At 39.8% G+C, this 23,922-nt stretch overlaps 1 protein-coding gene across 1 annotated transcript in view; it reads right to left on the minus strand.

The window, feature by feature from the left end:
• PAH (phenylalanine hydroxylase) overlaps nucleotides 1-13,495 on the minus strand; it is a 72,336-nt gene extending 58,841 nt beyond the window's left edge. The window contains exons 1-2 of the mRNA XM_068562152.1: nucleotides 13,326-13,495; nucleotides 5,984-6,091 (exon numbers count right to left, since the gene is read on the minus strand). Coding sequence (XP_068418253.1) covers nucleotides 5,984-6,091; nucleotides 13,326-13,385 — 168 coding nt within the window. The 5' untranslated portion in view covers nucleotides 13,386-13,495. The remainder of the gene's footprint in view (nucleotides 1-5,983; nucleotides 6,092-13,325) is intronic.
• Nucleotides 13,496-23,922: the final 10,427 nt, after the last annotated feature.

Raw genomic sequence — 23,922 nt, forward strand, 5'->3', positions numbered from 1 at the left:
GTATAAAAGAGATAACCTACTATGTATAATGAGAACCTACTGTATAGCACAGGGAACTCTACTCGATGCTCTGTGGTGACCTAAATGGGAAGGAAATCCAAAAAAGAGGGGATTATATGTGTACGCATAGCTGATTCACTTTGCTGTACAGTGGAAACACAACATCGTAAAGCAGCTATACTCCAATAAAAACAAACAAATGAACAAACAAACAAAACCCAGCCAATACTCAAAGAACATTAATTGAATGCATAAATGAGAAAATAAGAGCTCATTGACTATCTGATGAGGGGAAGGCGTGGGTCATCTGGGCAGAGGTCACACATGGAAAGTGAATGTGACAAATATAGACTGTATATGTCACATTTAGACTATAAACAAATATATAGATTTGTTTTCAAAAGACCAATCTACCATGGAAATGGAAGGTGAACTTAGAAGCACTTTTTAACTCTAAGTGTCTAGTCTTGGGCAGCTTGCTTAGTCTGAACCTGTGTCTCCATCAATTAAATGATGACAACTGAACACACCCATGTATTGATACTTTAGAGCTCTGTATATCTGTATATCTGTTTGCTTGTTCCCTCCCCTGGCGAATTCACGGTAAAACGATTAGCGGAGTGCCGGCAGAGGAAGGGAGACCTCTTCTTCGCAACTTCCCCCAGGAGCCTGCTTCTAATTTTATAGCCCATCACTAAGCCACTAGCAGTAAAGACTCTCAGGAGACTACTTTTCTAAGAAGGCGCGGGATGTGAGCGCGTAGAGGCTAAAAATATAGAGAGGTATGGAAAATGCAGAGAACTGAGAGATCAATCTGCTGAGGACAGTGGGATGTTTGTGGGTTGGCAGATAGAGGGTTGGGTATGTTTCTCATCGTTTGGCCCCAATTCACTAAACCATCTGCTTCACTGCCCCTACCACCCACCCAATACATGTAGACACTATACATCTGTATCCTCATTATGATAATCAAGCCTATTGTGTTGCATTCTGATGTTGTTACTAGCTGAAGTCTAATAGACCGCAAGCCCATTGGCAGGCAACATCATCCCTTAATGGGATGATGACTTTGGTGTTAATCATCTAAGGAAAGGACGGCAGTGCTCATTAAGCATGGAGGTGACTGCAGGAGTACTTAGCAAGGGACTCATGGGGAGCAGGTGATTCTCCCATATGGAATGTTTCTCCTCCATTGCCAATCTTGGAGGAGCTGGAAAGTTTTTTTTTTTTTATCTTGGCCATGCTGCGTAGCTTGCAGGATCTCAGTTCCCCCACCAGGGATTGAACCTGGGCCACGGCAGTGAAAGCCCAAATCCTGATCACTAGACAACCAGGGAATCCTTGGAATGGATTTTTATCTTCTGTCTTTATTAAGGAAAGGTAAGTTTATTTATACCATAATTTTTGCTTTGATTCTGCCCTGCCTTTTGTTAGCTGTTTTGATAGTAATAATGCTTGAAATCAATGGCTTCCAGCACCCTTCTACCGTAGAGGTGTCTCCTTTAAGTGATTTGAAATATGCTTCCTATAATTTCTGTGCTTTGCCCTTTTGCCTCTGAAGTAATAAAAAATAACTAATATTCTTCTTCCACAATGGCCCTTCAAATATTTGAATGAACCTATTGTTTCCTCACCCCGTCTTCCCTCTTCAAGCCAATTAACCTTAATCCTTTTTGGAAAAAAAAATTATTTATTTATTTATTTATTTTGGCTGCGCCAGGTCTTACTTGAGGCATGCGGGCTTCTTAGTTGCGGCATGCATGCAGGATCTCATTCCCCGCCCAGGGATCAAACCTGGGCCCCCTGCATTGGGAGTGCGGCGTCTTACCCACTGGACAACCAGGGAAGTCCCGTTAATCCTTTAACTATTTCTCATGGAGCTAAGAATTTAAGAGTCTCTGATGCTCCACGACTCTCCAAAATTATGGTGCACAGAAATAATGAGAGCAAACATTTATTGAGCTCTTACTATGTGCCAGATACTATAATAAGTACTTTGCATGTATTAATTCATTTAATTTTCACAACAGCCCCATAAAGCAAGCTTATTATTACCTTCATTTTAAAAATGAGGAAACTAAGCCACCAAGAGGATAAATAACTTTCCTAAGGTGACCCAGCTCATAGGTGGCACAACTGGTTTTTCAACCCAAACAGTTTGGTTCCAGACAATATAGTCTTAATCCCAATGCTGTTCTACTCCTCAGGGTCCCAAACCTAGGTTATAACTGATAGTCTGGAGCTCCTTACTCTAAAATAGCATAAGTTCAGTGGAACACTAGTGCCTGCAAAATGGTAATAGGTCTTTCTTGAACAAGGTTCCATGACCAAAAATGTTTGGGAAATTCTGAGTAAGATAGTATTGAATAGGTTTCCACTCTGCAAGGCTTTCCATAGTCTTTAATATTTTCACAGGCATGATGGCTCTCCAAAATCTAGACGCAGAATTTTCCAGCCATATTTACCCTTGTAACTCTTTAGTAAAACATCTACTAACTTGTGGCATTCAATAGAATATTGCTTAGGAAACACTGCCCAAAAGTGTAGTTTAGATTTTTCCTGTTTCTTTTTCTTTCTTTTTTTGCCATTTATTACCTTTGATTTCATTTTATATGGTCTCGAAGTTTAGTGTCAACTACACAATTTAAAGGGTTTGTCTGTAATTTTATCTAACACTTACTTCTCCATCTCGTTCAGGATACCATGAAGGACATGAAGTACACAAATACACTGTGGCCACCATAATCCCTTGGTTCTACTAAGCTACTCTGCTTTTCTTTAATGGCGCTGCCCTGACTCTTGGTCATTGCCATTTGCTATAAATGTTCACAAAATATACTAAGTATTTCATTCTAAGTTTTGGGGTGTTTTTGGGGAAAAAATTTTTAAATCAAGGCTTTTGACTGTCTCTAGTCATTTTCTCCTCTTCACATGTTCTCAAAGATTTCTGATAGGTTTCATAGAACACATGTGGAAAGAGTAAAGGAATAGATATCGTATGAGCATCATCTTTGGGCTCAGTCATACCATGCATTTCACGTAGCACATAAAATCTCATGGCCCCAGGGACGTATGCATCATTAGCCCTACTTCATAGATGAGTAAACAAAGGCACACATGTTAAACAACCCGTCAAGGTCAATGAACTCTGGGATTCAACCATCCCGCATACAGTCCATGCTCCTTGGGTGCGTTTCATCCTAGTAATTTAGTTACTTGTGGCTTATTGATTAGGTTGAAAACATCCTGTTAATTTACTATTATTTAATTTATTAACCCTGACTAAGGCCTGACCTCTTAAGAGGAAAATGCTGATGAACCGTATAACTCAAAGACTAAAATGTGACATTCCTATATTTTACAGATATAGTCTTTCTTACAACCAGCTTGTCATTCAGACAGCACTCTGTCTCTCTTTTCTACACTCATTTCTTGCTCTCATTCAGGCAGACATTTTCTTCCTCCTTTTGGATAGCCAAGTTTAATTTCTTTAAAATAGACTATTTTTTTAGATCAATTTTAGATTTAGAGAAAAAATTGAGAGGATAGTACAGAGAATTCCCATATACTCTACATCCAGTTTCCCCTAATATTAATGTCTTGTATTTGTATGGAACAAGTGTTACAATTAATGAACCAATGTTGATACCTTATCACAAACTAAAGACCATACTTGATTTGAATTTCTTTAGTTTATATCTCACGTCCTTTTTCTGCTCTACAATCCCACTAAGGACACTACATTATATTTAGTTGTCATATCATTTTAGGTTCCTTTTCACTGTGACAACTTCTCAGACACTTCTTGTTTTTGATGACCTTGACAGTTTTGAAGGGTACTGGTCAAGTATTTTGTATTCTGTCCCTTAATTGGAGTTTGCCTGATGTTTTCTTCATGGTTACACTGGGGTTACGGGTTTGGGGGAGGAAGGCCACAGAGGTAAAGGGCCATTTCATCAAGTCACTCTTCATGGCCCAGACCTAAGGAGTGGGGAGTTATGTTCTCCTTCTTTGACTCCAGAGGATCTACTTAAATTATTTGGCATTCCTCTGTCTGGGAGATTTGTCTCTTCTCCATCTATTTATGTATGCATTCACCAGGTAGAATTTAATTAAAGTACTAGGGGTAAAAAATTACTTGCTTCAAAAATATTCCTTCTTAAAATCCAGGGCAAAAGTGTTGTTTTTTGTTTGTTTGTTTTTAAAGACCTTCTTTTTAAAATTAATTTATTTATTTTTGGTTGCATTGGGTCTTTATTGCTGCACACAGGCTTTCTCTAGTTGCGGCGAGCGGGGGCTACTCTTCGTTGCGATGCGCGGGCTTCTCATTGCAGTGGCTTCTCTTGCTGCGGAGCACGGGCTCTAGGTGTGCAGGCTTCAGTAGTTGTGGCTCGCGGGCTCTAGAGCGCAGGCTCAGCAGTCGTGGCACGTGGGTTTAGTTGCTCCGCGGCATGCAGGATCTTCCCGGACCAGGGCTCGAACCCATGTCCCCTGCATTGGGGGGCGGACTCTTAACCACTGCGCCACCATGGAAGCCTCCAAAAATGATTTTGAAAAGTCTAATTTCCTTTGCTCATATTTAAATTAAGTTTCATTCTTAATTGGACATTTAATATATATATTGAAACTGAGTTTGCCAGCAATCCCACTACTGGGCATATACCCTGAGAAAACCGTAATTCAAAAAGGGTCATGTACCACAATGTTCATTTCAGCACTATTTACAATAGTCAGGACGTGGAAGCAACCTAAGTGTCCATCGACAGATGAATGGATAAAGAAGATGTGGCACATATATACAATGGAGTTATTACTCAGCCGTAAAAAGAAATGAAACTGAGTTATTTGTAGTGAGGTGGATGGACCTAGAGTCTGTCATACAGAGTGAAGTAAGTCAGAAAGAGAAAAACAAATACCATATGCTAACACATATACATGGAATCTAAGGGGAAAAGAAAAGGTTCTGATGAACCTAGGGGCAGGGCAGGAATAAAGACACAGACATAGAGAATGGACTTGAGGACACGGGGAAGGGGAAGGGGAAGCTGGGACGAAGTAAGAGAGTAGCATTGACATATATACACTACCAAGTGTAAAATAGATAGCTAGTGGGAAGCAGATGCATGGCAGAGGGAGACCAGCTCAGTGCTTTGCGACCACCTGGTGGGGGGGATAAGGAGGGTGGGAGGGAGACGCAAGAGGGAGGGGATGTGGGGATATACGTATGCATATATCTGATTCACTTTGTTATACAGCAGAAACTAACACAACACTTTAAAGCAATCATACTCTAATAAAGATGTTTTTAAAAAAACAACAACAAAAAACTGAGTCTGACACAAGATGACTCACTCACACAAGGTTCCTTGCCTGAAGAAACTATCCTCGGGGTCAAACAGAAATGTATACATTTCACAAGGCAAATAAGTGTTGCAGTTAAAAGTTAAAGAGTGCTTCGGGAACACTGAGAGGATAGTACAGGTGTCCTTCTGTACCCATGCAGAAACAGTTCCAGGACCCCATGGGTACCAAAATCCTCGGATGCTCAAGACCCTTATAGAAAATGGTAATAGTGGTACAATGAATACAGTCTGCCCTCCCTACCAATGGGTTGCATACCTGCAGATTCAACCAAACCCAGATTGAAATTTTGGTTGAATCCGAGGGATGTAGGACTCGCAAACATGAAGGCTTGACTGTAATTAATTCGAGGAAAGTTTGATGAAAGAAGAGTGAGTCCAACACTGGCTTCCTGGTGTGCAACCAGTGATTCTGAATGATCCTCATTATGAAATGGAGAAGCATTAGCTCAAAGAGAATGAAAGACTTAACTAAGTTCACACAGTTGGGTCATGTATGAGCCTAAGCTGAAAATCAAGTCTTCCAATTCCAGATCCTATGTTCTTTTCACTGCATCAAACTAAAAGATAACACAGAAGTCTGCTATGCCATTATTCAAGGCAGAAATGAATAAAGCACTTACCTCAAATAAACGTAAGACTTTGGCCAGTGCACCAACTTCTTCTTTGAGTGAGAAGATCAGTGATATGGCACCATTTTGATTGGAGTTGTCTTCAATATAGCTTGTTTCCTACAGGATTAAATGCATTCGGGTAAAATGTTTTTCGCAGCTCAGCGATTCATTCCTGTGGAACCTCTAAGGAAGAGGCGAGCATGAACTTTCCCTTCTAGTTTAAGTCTTGGAATACAATGAGCTACATATATTCTATACAGAAGTATATGTGTGGTGGAAAATAAGTAAATCAAGGGAAGTAAAATGTTCAGTGGTGCTCTTAGATCAGATTTCAATTTTAGAAAGCTCTAATTATTCACAAATGTCACCAGTTACACTATAGATTCACTGCCTTTTTAATGAGCACCTACCAAGTGCTAGGTACAGTTAGGGCTCTGAGAGAAACAAAGATGAATAGCAGGATGCCCCATTCATCAGAAGTTCAAATTCTAACTTAGTAGACACATACACAACAAACGAGATAAATTTAAAAAGATCTTAGAGGTGGTATAATATGGTGCAATAATTGTCCCAGGAAAACACTGAGAAATACAGGGTGGAAGATACTAAAAATAGATCACACGCAGGCTTTTGAGTCCAAAGACATGGGTTGGAATCCTCTCTCTTCCATTTACCAACCAGAACACTTTGGGATAGCTTAGGCTTCTTAACCTCCTCATGTGTGAAAGCAGGCTAATCTGTAATCATAACAAGCCCTGTCAAAACACTATTCAGATGACGAAAAAGATAAAGATAAAATAGTTTAAGTATAATATTAAGAGAAATATGTAAAAATGATGGAAATATTAAGAATACCCACGAATGACTTCTTGGCCTTTGGCAAAGATGTCACAGGAACATTAAACTTGTTCCCAGATGCTGGGATCTGAGACACCAATTGTTGAAAAAGAGTCACTAAGTACATAAGAGCACATATATAACTTATCGGAAGACGGATGCCTTAAAACAGCAAAGAATGTCAAGGATCTAGCAACTTTCTACATGCATGTGACAGCAAATTAAGGTGGGACTAGGGTTGCCATTCCAGAAAGGGTTTGCCAACATCTTTTAAAATTTTAAAGTTAAGTGTTAAATTAAGTTTTACAATAATACATAGAGTTCCATGTGTGCTTTCAAATAAACAGCATATACCTAAAACTGGGGGGAAAAAAACCCATGCAGAACAATTACTCTCTTGTAAGCAAGTTAATGAAATTAGAGGAATGGCTGTTACATCATCTCCATGAGAAGGCTGTGCTGGGCAGGCTCTCAGTGACTTGGCATCATAAGCCCTGTATGAACACGGATGACCCTCAGGATGAAATTCTTTTAATTCAGAGAATTCCGATTTTCCCAGAACCTCACCTGAAACAGAGGTGCGGGGGAAGAACCAGAATTATCAGCAAGTGTGATTAGAGGAAGCCCTAAATGAATTGCAAAACTGAACTGTTATATATCCTTATATGGACCATGATATTATCTTTCTAAAATTTTTTTTAATCTACCATACATTAAAAGCCCCTATAATGTCCCAGATATTATAATAGGCACTTGATTTGGATTAGCTCATTTGATTTTGATAACAATCTAGAAAGTAGGTTTTATTATTTTCCAAGTGCCCCTTTTATCGATGACAAAATGAAGGTTTAGAGAAGTTAAGTAACTTGTCCAGAGTTGCATGGTTAGCAGTGGAACCCATGCCACTGGATCCCAGCATGCTGTCCATGAATCACAGCTTCCTGCAGGCTCTGCTCTACCTTCCGTCTCTAGTAAACCCTGCCAGAGACACGCAGAGCAGTCTCTGATGTCAGTCTTCTTCCTAGGAGAGGACACTGAGCCCTCAGTTCTTTCCAGTTTCCTTGAAATGACAAAAGATTTCCATTTCCAGTTCACTTGGCAGCATTCTCCTCTCCTGTTGGCCTCCAAGAAAGGGAGCATATTTCTGACACACCTCAACGGATGTCACCTATGACTGGGGCAATTCAGACGTGAATGCACCGTGCTCGAAACTCCGTCATCCACCACTTTCCCACTCCTGTGTGTGTCCAGCCAATCACCAAGTCCAGTCTGACCTTCTCCAGAAATGATTCTTGGGGTCAGGTCCTTCTTTGGTTCCCACTGCCACCACAATAATCCAGCTCTTAATGATCTGCAGTGATTGAGCCCTCCTAGCAGAATTTTGCTCGTGTCCTTATTCTACTCAGAATTCTTTAGGGGCTCCCCATGGCCAACAGGATACAAGACCTCTTTCTGATATTCAAAAGTCCCCTTAGTACCCCACTTCCTGAGGTTCACCCACAGGAACCTCCCCTCCAGAAAACTGGTTCCTCCTTGCCCTTTCAACTCCTCATTAGAGTAAATGCACTGCATCCCTCCCTCTCCCCCTTTCAAATACATCACCTTTCCTCAAAAGCCCTCTTGGGTCTCACTTCTCTCAGAAAACCTATGTACTCCTCAGCCAAGGTGAACAATCCCAAGGTGAACAAATTCCATTTGTCCTCTGATACCCACATGGGACTTGGTAATTGACTCAAAGAGGTGGACTTGTCTTAAGAGTTTGTCTAGTTCCACACTCTCCTTTTTTCAGATGGGGAAACTATGGGCCACCTGAGATCACACAGGCAGTGGGTGGCAGGTTAAGAACTCAGGCTCCTGCTATGGAAAACAGTATAGAGTTTCCTCAAAAAACTAAAAGTAGAATTGCCATATGATCCAGCAATCCCACTCCTGGGCATGTATCCAGACAAAACTCTAATTCGAAAAGATACATGCACCCCTATGTTCATAGCAGCACTATTCACAATAGCCAAGACATGGAAACAACCTAAATGTGCATCAACAGATGAATGGACAAAGAAGATGTGGTACATATATACAATGGAATATTACTCAGCCATTAAAAAGAATGAAATAATGCCATTTGCAGCAACATGGATGGGAGCTAGAGAGTGTCATATTGAGTGAAGAAATTCAGACAGAGAAACACAAATATCATATGATATCGCTTATATGTGAAATCTAAAAAAAAAAAAAAATGACACAAATGAACTTATTTCAGACTCACAGACTTAGAGAATGAACTTATGGTTGCCACTGGGGGAAGGGTGAGGGGAAGGGATAGTTAAGGAGTTTGGGATTGACGTGTACACACTGCTGTATTTAAAATGGGTAACCAACAAGGACCTAAAGTATAGCAAGGGAACTCTGCTCAATACTCTGTAACAACCTAATTAGGAAAAGAATTTGAAAAAGAATAGATACTTGTATATGTATAACTGAATCACTTTGTTGTACACCTGAAACTAACACAACATTGTTAATCAACTATACTCCCATATAAAATAAAAAGTGAAATAAAAGAGAAGTGTTATGACGGAGAAAAAAAAAGAAGATGTGGTATATATATACAATGGAATACTACTCAGCCATGAAAAGAATGAAATAATGCCATTTGCAGCAACATGGATGGATCTAGAGATTATCATACTAAGTGAAGTAAGTCAGACAGAAAAAGACAAATACCATATGATATCACTTATATGTGGAATCTAAAATATGACATAAATGAACTTCCAAGAAATAGAAATAGACTCACAGACATAGAGAACAGACCTGTGGTTGCCAAGGGGGAGAGGGGGGTGGGGGAGGGATGGATTGAGAGTTTGGGATTGGCAGATGCAAACTATTATATATAGAATGGATAAGCAATGTCTTACTGAGTAGCACAGGGAACTATATTCAGTATCCTGTAATAAACCATAATGGAAAAGAATATATATGTATATGTATGGCTGAATCACTTTGCTGTGCAGCAGGAACTAGCACAGCATTGTCAATCAACTATACTTCAATAAAATTAATTAATTAAAAAAAAAAGAACTCAGGCTCCTAAATGTCATTCATTCTATACAATTCCCTCTGCTATGGACACAATGTCCACATTAAAGGCTCTGTTTCTTGCATAGTAAGGGCTGTACTCTGGTCCAATCACCAGAAGGTTACTCAATACCACTCCTAACAGTCTATACCTTACCCATGTCTGTCCCCTTTCACTTTCGTCATTCTCCCCATATACTTTCTAGATCAGGGTTGCTAAGTGGGTGTTCCTTGTGTCTCCACTCCAAAATTACCTCGTGATTCCTTGTTTGAATGCAGATTCCTGGGCCCCACCCAAACCTACCAAATCAGAATATTTGGTGTAGGATCTTAGAATCTGCATTTTCAAAAGCATCGCAGAGGACTCTTAACCATGGAAGATTTTGAAACCACTGATAAATATATAGCCTATTTTTTTAAATTCTGACTTTTCTCATATGCGTCTGCAAATTCACATTTACCATAAGGCACTACTCTTTATCGTTATTAATATTGAAAGTAGAGCCGGCCATGACTGAGTACCCACCATGTGCCCGGAGCCATATCTGGTACTTTTTACAGTTAATAAACATCACCATTGGCAGAAACTAGCACTGGCAGAAAAAAAGAGTTTACATATAATAGCTTATTCAGTCCTCACAATCGCCCCATGAGATGGGTGCTATTATTTTGAAAATGAAGGAATAGACTCAGCAAGATTAAGTGGCTTGTCCAAGGACACTCAGCTTATGAGTGGCAGAGTCTGTATGTGAACCCAGGTCCAACAACTCCAAAATCCTTAATCCACCTCCCAGGGACCCACCTGGGACAATAGCTCCCCTTTTCAAAGCTTGAGGGACTTGAAATGAGAGCAAGCTCATGGAATTTTGTGAGATGGTGTGGCCTTGAGTGGATTCTGATTCCAACATTGTTATGCGGATCAGCATGCGATCTTGGACAAACCTCTTCCAGAACATGTTTATATTGGCTCATGATCTATACTTATTTGTTTCCAATAGACATGTGAGTTGACTTAGAAACACATGTACAATCAGGATGCATAAAGGTAGAGAAAAGTAGCTCCGAAACTAGAAAAGAAGAAAGAGGGCAGGGAGAAAAAGCTTTACTAGCAACCAAGAAGGAAAGGATTTTGATCACTGAGCAATACCCTTAACAATAGAAATACATTCTCTTTGGTTGTGTCTAACAAATACATTCTGTTATCTTTGGAAAAGAGCAGTTTTCACAATTACCTGCAATTAATCTGCAGCAAGGATATTCCAGTGGCACTGACTTTCAATCTTAGTGCTTTTTGGGGTCATGGGAGGAGGTGTGGATTCACATGTGTGATTATACATACACACATCTACAGTGTAAGATACCCAAAAACAAGATGCAGACATCCTGCCTTGGACATACGCTGCCTCTGTATTCCAGAATTTATCTACAGGAGGAAGCAGTGTGGTGGGGGAGTGCACAGGGTGTTGGAATCGCATCTGGGTCTGAACCCTGGCTTTGTACCATTCAGGGCTGTGATTTCTGAGTTCCCTTAATCTTTTAAAACATCGCCCTGTTCTATGTTCTTTACAGCACTTATCTCTACATGAAAGTATATGTTCATTTGGTTAATTTTTTTTACTGTCTGTCTCCTCCACAAGAATGTAATTTTCATCAGGGCAGAGGTTCTACTGTGCCTGGCTCAGAGTAGGTGCTCAGTAAGTCTTTGTTGAGTGGATGAATGAGCTGAACATCTTTCCCAGGATTGTTGTGCTTGCAGGTGGAGACAGCCTTATGTCAGGATTACATCTAGTGTGTTCTGTTCATGTGGGTTGGAGCTTCAAGAAGGCATAAATGTGTCTTTTTTGCAGATTGTCAGAGCTGGAAGGAGTCCTGAAGACTATTCTAGTTCAAAATCTGCCCCCCCCCCCAATTTTACAGATACCAAACTGAGCCTCTCCATCCTGATTAGGTGACTTCCCAGTACATAGCTTCAGTAAACCAAACACGAGAGCCCACAACTCCTAATTCCAGGTCGGGCATCTTTCCACTGCAAAGCTCCACCAGCCACTGTGCTTGACTCAGTGTGTGTTCCTCCTGCCAATGTTCTGCTGCATTTGGTTGAACAAACAAATCATTTCTGGCTAGACACCCCTGGCACTTTTCCTATGCTCCAGGAAGTGTGCTAAGACCTTTATAGACATTATTTCACTTGATTCTCATATTAACTCTAGGATGTGGGTATTTTTATTCCAATTTTTCATATGAATAGACCTGAGGATCTGCAAAGTTAAATCCCTTGCTTTCAACACACGGGTGTTACAGAGCACTCTCTAAACCGTCCTCTTTACCCCCAGTCGTCGACAGTGACAATCTGTGGTTCTCCATCTTCTAAGTGCTCTACAAATAAAACTTTAGTCTCCAGAGCTCCCTAACCAGATCGCTGCCCCTAACCTCCCGCCATAGTCATGGGGGCCCCATGGTCAGCAGCACAGAAACTAAATGATGGCACAGCTGGCATCTGTTCTGGGATCTGTCTGACGCCCACGCTGTCCCTCTTCAACATGAAGTTCTGTCTCCCAAGCCCTACGTACCATTTTCAAAGGAAGCCTTTCTTTCAGGACTGAAAAAAAGTTAGTCCAAAGTTCTGCAGTCTCTAGTTACACTAAAATATCAATCATCCTCTGCTGTCCAGGCTCCCTGTTCTCTAGATTGTTCTCACTAATCCTACAGTTGACAGATGCCTTAGACCCACGTTATCTCCCAGGGCTGGGCTTTAAGTCTGAACCCCAGAATCTGGGAGTGTGGTCCGTTGATTAAAGAGTGTATTCTGCAGTTGTTCACCTCAAGGGAAAGGCAAACATTCTAGCGAACGGAATACACCCTGGACGTTATCCCTGCCACATTTAGGGCTCTCTTACTTTCCAAGTCCAAGGCTAACTCTTGTGCATTTTCCTCTCTTTTTAATTTTCTTCTTCCTCAGGTCTGAGTAAGTCTGAGACGTCTTCATGCCCCATTTTCTCCCAAAGGTGAAAAAAGGCTACAATTTCTCATAATTTTGCCATTTTGATACCTGGCTGAGAACATTTATAAACATCAAAGAACAGCAGATGGGGATGGACCCCAACTCCCACTCCAGATTGTCAAGGACCAGTTTACAGAAGAAAAAGGAGGCCACAGAGGCAGTGATTTGTCCAAAGACAGGCAGCTAGTTGGTGGCAGCTCTGGAAGCGGGATCCCTGACTCCCTGAAAGCCACACAGGACAGGTGTCCTCTCACTGGGAAACATTTGTTGAGCACATGTGTTATCTCTCAACTTCCTAGACATTTTCATCATCTTCAAATGAATTCAGCCTTCCCGGTGAGCTTATGGGAGTAGGAAAACCCAACACTCCTCAGACCTCTTTCCACCGGGGGCCAAACTCCCCTCCCTGCGCAGCCAAGGCCCGCCCTGGCTCACCTGTCCAAAGTCGCTGAGTTTCCTGACCGAGCCTCCGTTCTCCAGGACCACGGCTGACATGCTAGCTCCCAGCGCGTGTGGTCTCCCGAGCTCTGGGGCGTCAGTCGCAGGCGGGTTTGCAAACAGTGCAACAGCACGTGGTGCTGAGGTTTTTAACCTGGCGCTAGGGAGGAGAGATTCCAAGGTGTCTCCTGCCGCTTACCCGCCACAGTCACGCCCCCGGTGGGCGTTGTCCTGACGCAGCGAGCTCCGGGTCGCCCCGGGCTGGACCGCTCGGACGGGAGGGGCAGGGGGAGCGGGCCGGGGAGTACGGACTTGGCTTGCCCGCCTTGGATGGAGGAAGGCCAACAAGAGAACGCAGGGCCACATGTGCCCTGGCGATTAGACAGGTTTGGCACTTCTGGGACTCTCAGAAGCCTGGGCACGGGTTCTCTGCGACTGGTGTAAACCTGTGACAGCCTGATGACAACCATTATAAGAAAGAGAGACAAGATCTTAACTGAGATGGGGGAGGGGGGGATTCCTTTCTATTAACCACTAAGGAAACCGCCTTTTTGTGCTCTGACTTCAGAAAACTACATATAGGTGACGTTGTGAACGCAGGGCACAGTTGCTAAGGAGCAAAGGTGAGAGCACGACCTGGGTTGAAATGCAGCCATGTGTCCCGGAGCTGTTTACATCACTGCTGGAGGCACCCAGGAGAGGATGGAAGCTCAGTCTTGCCAGGATGTTTTAAGAATGTGGCTAAGAGAAAGAATGAGGTGATGCATTTAACACTTAGTACAGTTCATGCCATGTAGTTAAACACTCCATAACTAGAAGTTATTGCTTAAAAGTATGCAACAACAGATGCTTACTGCGGACCTCTGTTGCATGCCAGGTGGTACTGGGGATACAGCAGTGAATGAAGTGGAGGACCCTGCCTCCTGCCCCCACCCATGCTGCCATTCTGGGAGGGAGACAGAAAACAAACAAACAAATAAGTTTAGGCAGAGCTAAGCCTTCTGAAGAAAATAAAATAGGAAGATGGGCTAGTAGGCAGGAAAATGTCATTCACCTCCATTTTTTCAGACCCAGAAACTGAGACTAGGCATTCATTGCCAGCAGGCAAAACAAAATATAAAAGAGCACCGCAAAGTCAGAAGTTCAGAAAGGATGTGAAAAAATCAGGGGCATCAAGACCTTGAGTGCCTGCCTAATATTTAGCCAGGAGAGGGCAATGGGCTAAGAGAAAACAAGCCAATAATCGAGGTTGCTAGAAATCCGCCCCCTCCCCTCCCATAATTCTTTGACGGAATGACCAAGCACCTGCCAAAAGAGAAAAAAAATCTCAGATTCAGGATTTAAAACAAACAGATGAACTCCTGATTCCACCACTGATTAACTTTGGTCAAGTCCATGCCTCAGTTTCTTTGTCTTTAAAATGGGGCTTTAAGGGTTGTTGTTTAGGATTCTTTGAGCCTGTATGATGTGCCAGGCTTTCTACTGGCTGCTAAGAAGACAGATATACGTTAAGTGTAATTTCTGTCCAAAAGGAGTCCTTGGGTGTGTGATTAATATTCTCTGTGGTAAGTTGGAAGATCGGTGTTGTTGAACATGGAAGGGCAAGACCTTGACTTCCACCCTCAGGAGAATCGGTACCCTTTATCTGACTCCAGTGGTTTTCTAGTGTGGTAAACATGAAATGAAGAGTTTCACTCCACCCTAGGATTGCCTTGCAAACATCACGTCATCCCTTGATGTTGCTGGCATACTAAGGAGAACAATGAATGTGACAGCACCTGTTGTATTGCCATATAACAGGCATGCAATGAATGAAAACAGCAGTAACAGCTGCTTACTTACATGTACATTGTATGTTAGACACTGCCAAGCTCTCCCCATGCATGATTTCATTTCTTCCCTCATAAACTTAAACCATGCATCCCCACTTTATAAATAAGGAAACTGAGACACAGAAAGTTTAGATAAGTAGTTCAAAGTCAAACTACATTTCACCCAATTCCAAGACACTGGCTCATAAATACTCTTCCTTCCCTTTTTAAAATAAGAACAACAGTGACTTTTAGGACAACAAAATAATAGCACTTCTCTTTTCTTTTCACACCTACTAAAAGTGGAATTCTTAATTTCCTCTCACATAAAAATGCCCCGGATCTGTGTTGGGAGGAGAGCGCAACTAGTTGTCTGCTACTTCAGAGAAAATCACTTAATAGCTTCTTTTAAAAATTATTCTGGCAAAAAGGGAAAGTTTATCCATGAAATAAGATAAAAACTCACTTAAGATGAGATTGATGGTGACATGAATTTTGTAGATGATTTTCAAACTATCACCTTAATTGGGATGGAATATAATGTGTTGCTGTTATGAACAAGGGCAGTGCTGAGTCCTAAGAAAATTGATGTAGAAGGAACATCCAAGAATTCAGCCTATAGACCACTGAGATATTGTGAATGGCCAGAAAGAGGTGGGCACGATGTCGCAAGACGTGCAGTTGTGTACCTGGTAAACTTAGGGCTGACCTTCACTGATTTGGAAGTTGAAGATTTCCCAATCACTGCAGGTTATCAATCGCTTTTCACTTAACCTCACAGGTAGAGAGGTAAGTTAATCATAATCTCTGAGTTCATGGCAAATAATCAAAACCTCCAAGGCCCCTCTCTTGTTTTATTTATTCATTCTCTTTTATCTTCATTCCCCACTCCCATTCCCTTCCCCCAGAGGCAACATCCTTAACATGTTTTAATATTTAGCCATGGATTTATTAAATGCAGGGAAATACTGGAGTGTGTATGTATTTTTCATGGATATGAGTGATGTTGTAGTATAGATTTACTATAGTATATACATGTACTATAGATTTCATGGTTTCTAACTTTTTTCTTTCAGCTATGTTCTTAGGATGTAACCATGCTGCTGAATGTACTAGTTCTTTGTACTTTTAACTGGAGTAGAGTTTTCCACAGTGTGTATCCACCGCATTTGATTTCTCCATTCCCCAGTGATGGACACCTAGGCTATCTCTAATTTTCCACCACCCCAAACAACACTGCAGTAAACATCCTTGTCTGCTTATATACCCGTGTGAGAATTTTTCTGGGATAGAAGGGTAGGGTCCTGAATCATGGGGAACATGCGTTCTTAATTTCACAAAGTATTGCCAGATTGCCCCCTTGAACAGCTTGTACTGGTCCACACTCCCACAAGTAGGGCAAAAGAGTTCCTGTTGCTGGGTATCCTCAGTATTTGGCTTTTTCCAAGTGTCTGATTCTTTGCCAGTCTACTCAGTGTGAAAAGGTATGTTCTTGCTGTTTTTAATTTGCATCCCTCCTCTAACGAATGAGTTTGAGTACCTCTTTCTACACCATGCCACATAAGAGTTCCCATACTGTGACTAGTTCACTATCAAATACTTTGCCTATTTTTCTATTGGGATTACTGGTTTTTGTGTTGATTTGCAGGAATAATTTGTATGGTCTAGATATTACCCTTGTGCCTTTCTCAAGTCACAAAGATACCATCTCCCAATCTATCACTCTCAGTTAACTGCCAGCTGATGTCTTTCCTTGAGAAAAAATGTAATTCAGATGTAATAAAAATCCATCTTAAAATAATGTTGTGGTTTGTGCTATTGGGGTCTTTTTTTAAGAAGTCCTTCCTCATCCCTAAGTTGCTAAGATATTCTCTTCTTTCTTCTGTCATCCTTAGAGTTTTCTCTTTCACATTCAGATCTTTAATCTTTCTGTATCTCTTGTATATGGGATATGGTAATCACCCAGTTGTTTTTTCTTCTCCCTCCATATCATGAGTCAGTTTTTCAATAACATGGGCAAAGACTTTTCCCCAATTTTTATGTCAGAATTTTCTGAGTTGAGATGAAATTGCCATTTATACCTGAGTCTTTCTCTAAAGCTTAATGTTATTCCATTGGTTTATTGCATTATGTCTCCTCTTGCGTCCATATCATACTGCATTTATTATTACAATATGGTTTGGTAGTATATCTTAATATCTGGTTGTCAAGTCTCCCTTCTTGACTGTATTTTTTCCCAAAGTTTATTTGTCTATTAATGCACACTTATTCTTCCATATTTCAGCTGAAACATTAATTGCTTTAACTCTGAATGTATTGGCTAATCTGGGGACACTTGTGTTAAACAGGAGTAGTCAAGAGTAGACATACATGCCAAGTCCCAATTTGTTATGAATGCAGCCAAAGTTTCTCCATCAATATTATGCTAAATGTATGTTTTTGATGTTATAACTATCATCAGATTTATGAAACCCTCTCTGCCCCCTGTGTGCTGAGGCTTATTTTTATCATAAAGTGATGAATTTAGCAAATGCTTTTTCTACATCTACTGGGAAAATTATTGGACGTATTCCTCTTAGTCTATTAATGTGATGAATCACATTGGTAGATTTTTTTAGATGTTGAACTCTTCTTACAAACTAGGATAAACCTTCCTTAATTATGATATATTAATTTTTATTACACTATTAGATATGGTTATCTTATGTTTTATGTAAGATTTTCCCATCTCTGTTTACTAGTGAAATGGAACTGCAATTTTATTACTTGTACCATCATCATCCTATTTTGAAATCAAGATTACAGTAGCCCTACACGAGGAGTTGTACAACTTTCCCTGTTTTTATAATTTCTGGAACAACCTATAAGATAGAAATTATTTGTTTCATGAAGACTTGGTAGGGTAGGACCTCTTGTAAATATACTGGACCTGAAAGTTTGAGAGGCAGGGAAAGTAATAGATTATAGTTCAACTTATTTAACTATTATTGGAATATTTATGTTTTCTGTTTCTTCTCATTTTATATTTTTTTCAGAAATTAATTCAGTCTGTCAAGGTCTCAACAAAACTAACATATTATTGTTCAAAACATTCTTTTCTTATTTTGTGAAGTTCTATTGTGTCTACATTTATTTTTCCTGTTTCATTTTGTATTTTGTTTATTTGAATCTTCTCTTATCCTGCCAGATGTTTGTCCAATGTGAGTCAGCGTTTCATAAGACTGCTCCTCTTTATTTTTTGTGTTGTCATCTATTTCATTGTGTCTCCCCACTTTTCTTTATTATGCCTTCGTTTGAGCTTGTTTTGTTGTTCTTTTCCCAACTTCTTGAGTTGAACACTTATTGCTTTCAATCCTCTTTTTTTCCTGATAAATGCATTTAAAATGAAATGTTTCTAAGTACTGCTTTGGCTGTGTCTCATTAATTTGATACAGTCAGTGTTTTTGTTATTGTTTGGTTCTAAATTTTGAATATGATTTTCTCAATAATCCAAGGGTTATTAGTAATCTACTATTTAATTCAAGGTACTTGAGATATTTTTAACTTTCATTTTTAAATTTTTAACTGAATTACATCATGGTTAAAGAACCCAGTCTTTATGATTATGATTCTTTGGAGTTTATTGAAGCTTTCTTGGTGGCCAAGCACATGTGGTCAATTTTTGTAAATGTTCAGGCATGCTAGCAAAGAATAGGTATTCTTTATTTCTCGGATATAGGTAGATAGATGGATACAGATATTTTAACATACTCATTTCAGAAGTTAATAAATCAGACAAAAATGATGTAGAACACAAACAATACATTCAAACGTTTACACATAGATTATAAATATGCATGTATACATACATATCTTGTGTTTTAATATAATCTGATAATTCAGTCTTTTTTATTAGTAAGTTTAACCCATTTACATTTATTTATTTATTTATTTTTAATTTTTTTAACATTTAACCACCAGTATATGTTTTATTGTGGTAAGAACACTTACCATAAGATCTACCCTCTTAAAACATTTTAAGTGTATACAGAATTGTTAACTATAGGCACTATGTTGTTCAGTAAATCTCCAGAACTTATTCATGGCGCATAACTGAAACTTTATACCTGCTTGAACAACTACTTTCCATTTCTCCCTCTTCCCAGATCCTGGCAACCACTGCTCTACTCTCTTCTATGAGTTTGACTATTTCAGATATCTCATATAAGTGGAATCATGAAGTATTTTCTTTCTGTGACTGGCTTATTTCATTTAGTATAATGTCCTCCAGGTTCATCCATGCTGTTGCATATGGCAGGATTTCCTTTTTTCAAGGCTGAATAATATTTCATTGTATATATATATATATATATATATACCACATTTTCTTTCTTTTCTTTTTTTTTAACATCTTTATTGGAGTATAATTGCTTTACAATGGTGTGTTAGTTTCTGCTTTATAACAAAGTGAATCAGTTATACATACACATATGTTCCCATATCTCTTCCCTCTTGCGTCTCCCTCCCTCCCACCCTCCCTATCCCACCTCTCTAGTTGGTCACAAACCACCAAGCTGATCTCCCTGTGCTATGCGGCTGCTTCCCACTAGCTATCTATTTTACGTTATGTGTGTGTATATATGTCCATGGCACTCTCTCACTTTGTCACAGCTTACCCTTCCCCCTCCCCATCGATTTACATTTATTATAACAACTTTTATGTTAGGACCTACTTCTGCTATTTTATTTCATATTTTCCATTTCCTGCACTTTTTATTTCATTTTCTCCTTTTTAACCTTTCTATAGAAGAATAGATCAAGTTTTCTTCTTATGATTAAGAAGTTATCCTTTCTATTTGTTTTTCTTTGCTGATTGTTATGACCTGAAACATTTATGTCCCCCCAAAATTTATATGTTGAAGCTTAACCCTCAATGTGATGGTATTTGGAACTGAAGACTTTGGGAGATGATTAGGTCATAAAGGTAGAGCCCTCATGAGTGAGATTAGTGCCCTTATAAGAAAAGACATGAGAGAGTTTGCTTCTTCTCTCTCTGTTCTTCACTATGTGTAATACAATGAGAAGATGGCTATCTGAAAACCAGGAAAGGGGCTCTCACCAAACAGTAGATCTGCCGGCAGCTTGATCTTGGACTTCCCAGCCTCCAAAACTGTAAGGAAAAAAGAAAGTTTGCTGTTTTATCCACCCAGTCTATGTATGGCATATTTATTATAGCAGACCAAACTGACTAAGATACTGGTTATCTCTGTTATTTATTTTTTCCATTTAGATATGATTTTAAATTTCATTATTTGTGTTTGAAGAGTTAAACACTCATGTGGATCAAAAATCCAAAAGTAAAAGCATAAATAGTGAAAATTCTGTCACACTCCCATATCCTTCAGGCACCTGGCTCTCTTCCCCAAAGACAGCCAATGTTATTATTTTCTTCCAGAGACTTTTAAGCAAATATGGGTTTGTGTTTGTGTGTGTACATGTATTCGTTCTCCTCCTTTCAAATAGTAGCACAATATACATGATACCTTGCCATTTTGAACTTTTAACTCAATAATATGTCTTGAAATCACCCTGTTTACTACGTATACCTTCCTCATTCTTTTTTAATAGCTCCATTGTACTTCTTTGTATGAATTATCATAATTTAATTGGTACTCTGTTAATTAACATTATTGTTGTTTCCAATCTTTTGCCATTACAAATAATGCTGTGATGAATAACTTTATATAGGCATCATTTTACATATATGTTAGAATATGTCTGTATGAAAAAAAGACTCTAAGTAGAATTTCTGGGTCAAAGGAGTTGGACATTTATCATTTCAATAGATATTAAAAATTATTAATTATCCTCCAGAGGGTAACCATATAATTTATCATCCAAACTGGAATTTTTTGATAGTGAAAGGACTGCTAGTGATAATTAACACTGACACAACAGGTATAAATTGGAACTATCCCAGGCAAATCATTATGTGTAGTTTCCCAATCCATATGGGTTCTACCAATTTATACACTACCAGAAAAATATGAGAGTGTCTATTTCCTATAACTTTTCCAACCTAATATGAGGTTGCTTACCTCAGTATTGACAAATCTTGACAAGTAGGTTCAGATACACAGAAAGACCAGACATCACTTGAGTAAATCAAACAAATCAGCTGAGTCAGGATTCACAGCAAAAAGGTCATCAACATTATCAAGGGAGAAGCAGGGCTATAGCCCTCACAAGTGAGTACACACACGTGGATGGTAATATCTGAGTGAATGAGAGACATATCAGACCTCATGGAAGCTTGGCACTCGCCTTCACACCAACCTGATGACCATGAGACTAAAACACGTCTGGACAGAGCCTTGCCTGGATCAAACAGAACTCATTGAATGACAAAATATTGATAATTACTGAAGCTAGGTGATAGGTAATTATTTTATTATCTCATTTTTACTGTATTTTTTGTCAATTTCCATAATAAAAACTTTTAAAAATAGAAAAAAAACAGAACTCATTAACCTCACCCATACATTGCATAAGCCTATGAAGATGCTACAGCACAAAACCTAGAACCAACTTCCCACTTATCAATCTCTTCACGCCAATATAAATTGCTTAAGCCAAGAACATTTATGAATTTATTGCTGTGGGAGCAGAACAAATGTTAGATACCCAGACATGTGGCCTTTAGGCCAGCCATGAGGCCTCTTCCGCACTTAACAAATTTTAAAATCCTTGACAATCTGGAGGGAAAAGAAACGCATTATGGTTTTAATTAGAATATCTTTTATTTTGAACAAGGTTTCTATTTACTTTTCTGTGAACTATTTATACCTTGAGGTATACCCCTGCCCTTTACGTTTTAAATCATCAGGCAGCACAGAGGCTTGGGCTTTATCCCAAAACCCTGCCCCCAGCCCCAGTTACACTGCACTGTGGATGATACCTGTTCTTCATGGAAGCGTCTATAGTTATAATCTGGTATTGTTGTTCTCTGGCGCACACACAAAAAAGATGTCCAAATTCTGATTATTTCTTTAATGGGGAGTTTTGTATTTAGCATGAAGATTTCCCATTGGGGGATTTTAAAGATGGTTCTGTGGTCTGGGTGATAGCTTCTGACTTAGAGTGGTTCAGCCCACAATAAATTGTCTCTTTGGGGTCATCTCACCATGCAGCCTAGTTCAAGAAAAACATACCTTTGTCCTGCCAATGGTGGAGTCTAGCTTGCTCTCACTGTGGCCATCCATCCATGTTCAATATTCAGATAAGCTAGAGAGTTTCTTGCCTTTATACGTGAGTTAGGCACAGTCCCTACATCTCCCAAATTCCAGAGAACAAAGGCCAAACTCTCTGTTAGGTTCTTTTTAACCTCCCTAACTTGGTATAAGGTGAAGAGGAAAGATGTCTGGAAAGAAAGGAGAAATTTGACAGCACACTAATCAATGGAAAGAAAAAATTTCACAGCACACTAACAAATCTCTCTCTAATAAAATTCTCTATTACGATCGTTTGTGTTAGTCTCCTAGACTCCTCTTATAAATCCTTAAAGTGAGTGATGAGTTGAAGGTTGCAAAATGGGCCTCACCATCTGTTAGAATGTCCTCTAAGAGTCTCAGACTCCAAAACAACAACAACAAAACAATGACATTTAACATACCATTAGAGTAGTAGCAGAGCCTATGGGTCTCAAACAAACTCAGATATTCCTTCAAGTGTGTAACTAGGGCCATGCATTTATGTAGAATTTAGAAAAGGGGAATGTTGGGAGGTAATTTCCCCGGCATTTCTACATTTCTTGGACTACCTTTTCAAGGGTATTTGCACAGCAAACAGCCTTGGAAGTGGGAGATAGTATCTCCCTCTGGGTCAAAGGGCAGATTTGTTTCCTGATCAGCATAATAGATAGAGAACCTCTCCATCCCTGAAGACATTCTATCATAATAAAATCTTTCTCCTCTCCCCAGAGAAGATTTTTGTTGTTCCAGGGTAAGATAATGCCTCTCTTTGGAGAGGAGGATGGGAAAGTTGCCATCAACCCTTAAATAAGACCAGAGTTTCCTAAGCTCAGTATTCCTCAGCTGTGACACAGATCCAGTGTGTGCTCAGCACCCACCCAGATTCACTCTGCTTTGACGTCCGTGGACTTGAGGAACAAGGGGAGCCAATGTAAACCTGAAACATGTTGCCTATTTTGCTCTGAGCAATTTACTGCCTAAATTCATTTGGGCTTGTTGTTTCCTTACTGGCCAATTTCTGGAAGTTTGGCATGGCCTAGTAGTTACACTGATATTTGGGAACTGCTTAACCCACTTGATGGAGAAGAAACAAAGATGTGGCATATGTGGCTAGCTGCCCCATTTTCTTTCCTTCTCTCTCAGGAAATAGAAGCTCTGAATGTTAGCTAGCCAGCCCCAAGGCCTCCCAAAATAAAAGCATTCCCCAGCCTTCCTTGCAGCTGAATGTAATTACAGGTCTAATATTTGACCGAGGAAATGCAAAGAGAAGTGGTCTGTGCAACATGTAAGAACTGTTCCTAAAGGAAGCTGCCCTTCTCCTTCTATTTTCTCCTTCTTGCGGGTCAGAATGTAGAAATGCTGACTGGAGTTCAAGGAGCCATATTGGATTATGAGGTAAAAGTAGGAATGGGAGCCATGCTTTTCAGAGCAAAAATAGAGAAGGATCAAGATGAAGGAGCCTGGTTCTTGACACCATGGACCATTACTCCAGCAGCCTTGGACTGCTGACTTAGATATTGACATAAGAGAAAAATTAACTTCTATTTTGTTTAA

Source organism: Eschrichtius robustus, chromosome 13, assembly GCF_028021215.1.
Source record: "Eschrichtius robustus isolate mEscRob2 chromosome 13, mEscRob2.pri, whole genome shotgun sequence".
In the NCBI taxonomy this organism is placed as follows: Eukaryota; Metazoa; Chordata; class Mammalia; order Artiodactyla; family Eschrichtiidae; genus Eschrichtius; species Eschrichtius robustus.